Source organism: Habropoda laboriosa, unplaced genomic scaffold (genome assembly GCF_001263275.1).
Source record: "Habropoda laboriosa isolate 0110345459 unplaced genomic scaffold, ASM126327v1 scaffold70, whole genome shotgun sequence".
In the NCBI taxonomy this organism is placed as follows: Eukaryota; Metazoa; Arthropoda; class Insecta; order Hymenoptera; family Apidae; genus Habropoda; species Habropoda laboriosa.
This window is the reverse complement of record NW_017100198.1, coordinates 635,384-638,790: the sequence shown is the minus strand read 5'-3', so window position 1 is coordinate 638,790 and position 3,407 is coordinate 635,384. Positions and strand designations below refer to the sequence as shown.

General features: G+C 33.6%; 1 protein-coding gene across 1 annotated transcript in view; it reads left to right on the top strand.

Annotated features, from left to right (window-relative positions):
- Window positions 1-3,407, top strand: part of LOC108570352 (serine/threonine-protein kinase ULK3-like) — a 13,498-nt gene that overhangs the window by 3,957 nt on the left and 6,134 nt on the right. The window contains 2 exon segments of the mRNA XM_017932199.1: window positions 1,628-1,842; window positions 1,995-2,221. Coding sequence (XP_017787688.1) covers window positions 1,628-1,842; window positions 1,995-2,221 — 442 coding nt within the window.

The window sequence follows — 3,407 nt, the reverse complement described above, 5'->3', positions numbered from 1 at the left end:
AAGGAAAATCGTGACCCTTTTTTCAAATTGCTACCATTGACGCAATTTTTCTTCTTTTAAAAACTGCCCTCGTGAACCGGTCTCAAACAGTGTTAAAAAATCAAACACTTTTGTTCCTGATCATTCGTACAGGCTGAATCGTGCCGTTTGGGGTAGCGCCAAAAAAAAAAAAATTGTTTTACCCCATTGCACGTAGACGATATTTCTAATAATTTTCAATTTTTCATTCCTGTTTTCTACTCTATAAACGTGTACTTTTATAATACAAAAAGAATTAATTGTTTTTTCTCCAATCCTGCTTTCTTATAAACACTGACTACTCCTTAGTGCCGAGAAACGTATACGGCCCCTTAATGTACCTACATTTTCGATTTATATATGAACATCGTCGGTTTCTAATCATTTCTAACACTGCACGGATTTTAATTAAATAGAGAGATAATTTCTTTCTGTATTTAACGTGCTATAAAATTGTATATTGAAGGCTGCCAACGGTTTTAATATTGTTAAAAAACAGATTAGCCAGTTCTTGATCCAGTCCGAAGACAATGATCTTAATTGCCTGTAATTTTGTTATTAAGCACTTTTTCTGCTGAACAGTAATTGTTACCTGCGATAAATTCGACAGATTTCGAAAATACTTCGTCGTTTACACCGCGAAATAATGGCATTCAGTTGAATAATTGTTCAAAATAATCAAGGGATCACGATTTTCCGTTTAATTAGGACAATTGAGCCGAATAAAAGGAAATATTAAATATTTCAACTGTCCAATTTCGGTCAAATCCGCTTGAGATTGATTTTTCTTCACTTACGAATATTAAAAATAGGGAATATCAAAGGAACAGTTTTTACAGATAAAATTCAACGACAGACTATCAGAAAATAGGTTTCTGTACAAACTTCGTACGAGCAAGAAAGGAACGAAATTAGTTTTGGATAAACGGAGTTGAAGGGAAAAGCAAAGTAAATATATAAGGTGTTCTTAAAGATATCCACTTTAGATATGTTGTACAAACGTTGCACATCAAATAAACTGTTTCAAATGATTTCGTCCAGCGAAGAAGACAATTTATTATTCTTTTTTTCTAAAAACATTTTTTTTTCATTACTACAAAATGTTAGACCCAACATTTTACGAACATCTTGTACACACACATTTTGTTTAATGTTACGTAATTTATTCAAACAAGCAATAATAACTAAATTATTAAACCATTACTTAGTTAATTAAAAATAAAGAGAACGTTCACATGTAATTCAAATCATCGCCGTAATATTTACTTACTGTTCATTCATTCTGAACAGATTGTAAATACTTTACTCGATTAAAAAGGTAAAATGTAATTTTTAAACGTTTCTGTAGAACATTAAAAAAACACACAAACGCACTTTTTGTGGGTCGAATTGATCCCGTATGCGTAAAAATTTGACCGACAAAAAAGGAGATACAACTGTTACCTGAGTTTCCGAAAAAAATACCAATCTTCTTCAAAAACTGTAAATACCGTTACTATAACCCGAATCTAAAATGAATAAATAAAAAAAAAAAAGAGAAGGAAAATGTGATCTCATGATTATTTTGAGTAATACACAAAGAGCGTATCTATCGTTTAGCATAACACAGGTACATATACATCGTGATGGAGCTCTGCCACGGCGGTGATTTGTCGAGTTTTATAAAGAAGAGGCACAAGCTACCTGAACATATTTGCCGTAGATTTTTGCAACAGCTAGCGCTCGCTTTGGAGTATCTGCGAAATAATAATGTCTCGCACATGGACTTGAAACCGCAGAACTTGCTGCTAACGAAAAAGTCTCAATTAACATTGAAAGTCGGAGGTTCGTCTTTGCGTATCAAACTTTACTCGATTTAATTCTACTCTTTTTCTTTTTTTGTTGTCTGCAATTTTTTCGAGTTTCACTGTTCGATTTTTTTTTTTCGTTTCCTCAAAGCTGGGAAATTCGACGATTTTGTTCTTATTCCATTTCAGATTTCGGTTTCGCTCAGTACCTCTCGAATTCCGAGCAGAAATTTGCGATTCGCGGTTCTCCGCTTTACATGGCGCCAGAAATTTTAATGAAACGCAAATACGACGCCCGCGTCGATTTGTGGAGCATCGGTGTCATCATGTACGAATGCCTCTTCGGCAAAGCTCCGTACTCTAGCAGTAGCTTTCAGGAACTAGCTGAAAAGATCAAGGACACCCGACCTATAGAGGTGATTACGTTGCTGATCTGTTTTACACAATTACAATGTATTGCTTCTCTTCTCGATTTTGCATCATTTCACTCTTACCGTAAATTTTTCACCATTTTTCCTCTACCACTTGTTCTTCTTATTTTTTTTTTTTTTTTTTTAAATACGAGTGTTTCGTTGAAATTTACCCCTTTGCATGCATAAGTTGTGCCGTATATGCTACATGGCGAAAGGGTTCCAAGATTGGTCAGATTTTACGAACGGTGCAGCTGTTGCAGGTGTATTAAAAAATTTTGAAAAATTTTGAAAATTTAATCTATTCAAATGACACCGAGTAAATATTAACTCTACAGTGTATGTATTGCGAAACGAACGTGGACAATTATACCATCAGAGATGTTTGGCAACCTGAAAATTCAAAATAATTTGAAATTTCTCAGAAATGTCAATCATTTGACGCTAACACCGTAACCATTTTTTGTTTTGGCAATAAAACGGTTTCGGGGGTGAAAATTACAAGGTACTTTTAAAAAGAGATTGCAAATTTTCGTATTATCCTGAGTATTTACGAAATCGTGCCTCTTTTGAAAAAACAATTAAATTCAAAGATGTGTGGTTTCTGATGTTCTACATTGCGGTGGTAAACAATTTTCGAAAACATTTACTTTCTTCAAGATTCACCCCCACCATTCTTAATCTTTTTGAAAAAGAAAAATGTTTTTCGAAAATTCTTTACCATCACAATATAGTACATCGAAGACTGCACGTATGTATTTCAATGTAACTTTTTTTCCTCGCCATCGTGTAAATATTCACGATAATACGAATACTGATCATTTTTTTGGAAGGGTTGTTTGTTACTCCTAAAACTGTTTTATTGCCGAAAAATAGTTTTGTTATTGGCGGCAATTGAACTACACTTTTGCAAAATTTCAAATTATTTTCGAATTTTTGGGTTATCGAACGCCCCTTCTCGGTAGTAAATAAATTGCACAGCAATAAAAATTTATTTCCCCGTAATAAATGTCACTTCGGCAGTTGTTCTGGATCAATAAAAGATAAAGCATAGGAAATTCCAGGTAAACGATCGATTTTGAAAGAACAATGTAGGTCGCTCTAACGGTATCTTACTAATAGGAGGTGAAGTGTTGTTACAATAAAGGGACAAGGTACAATGTTATTGTTTTATAGGAAGTATTCAAAATTG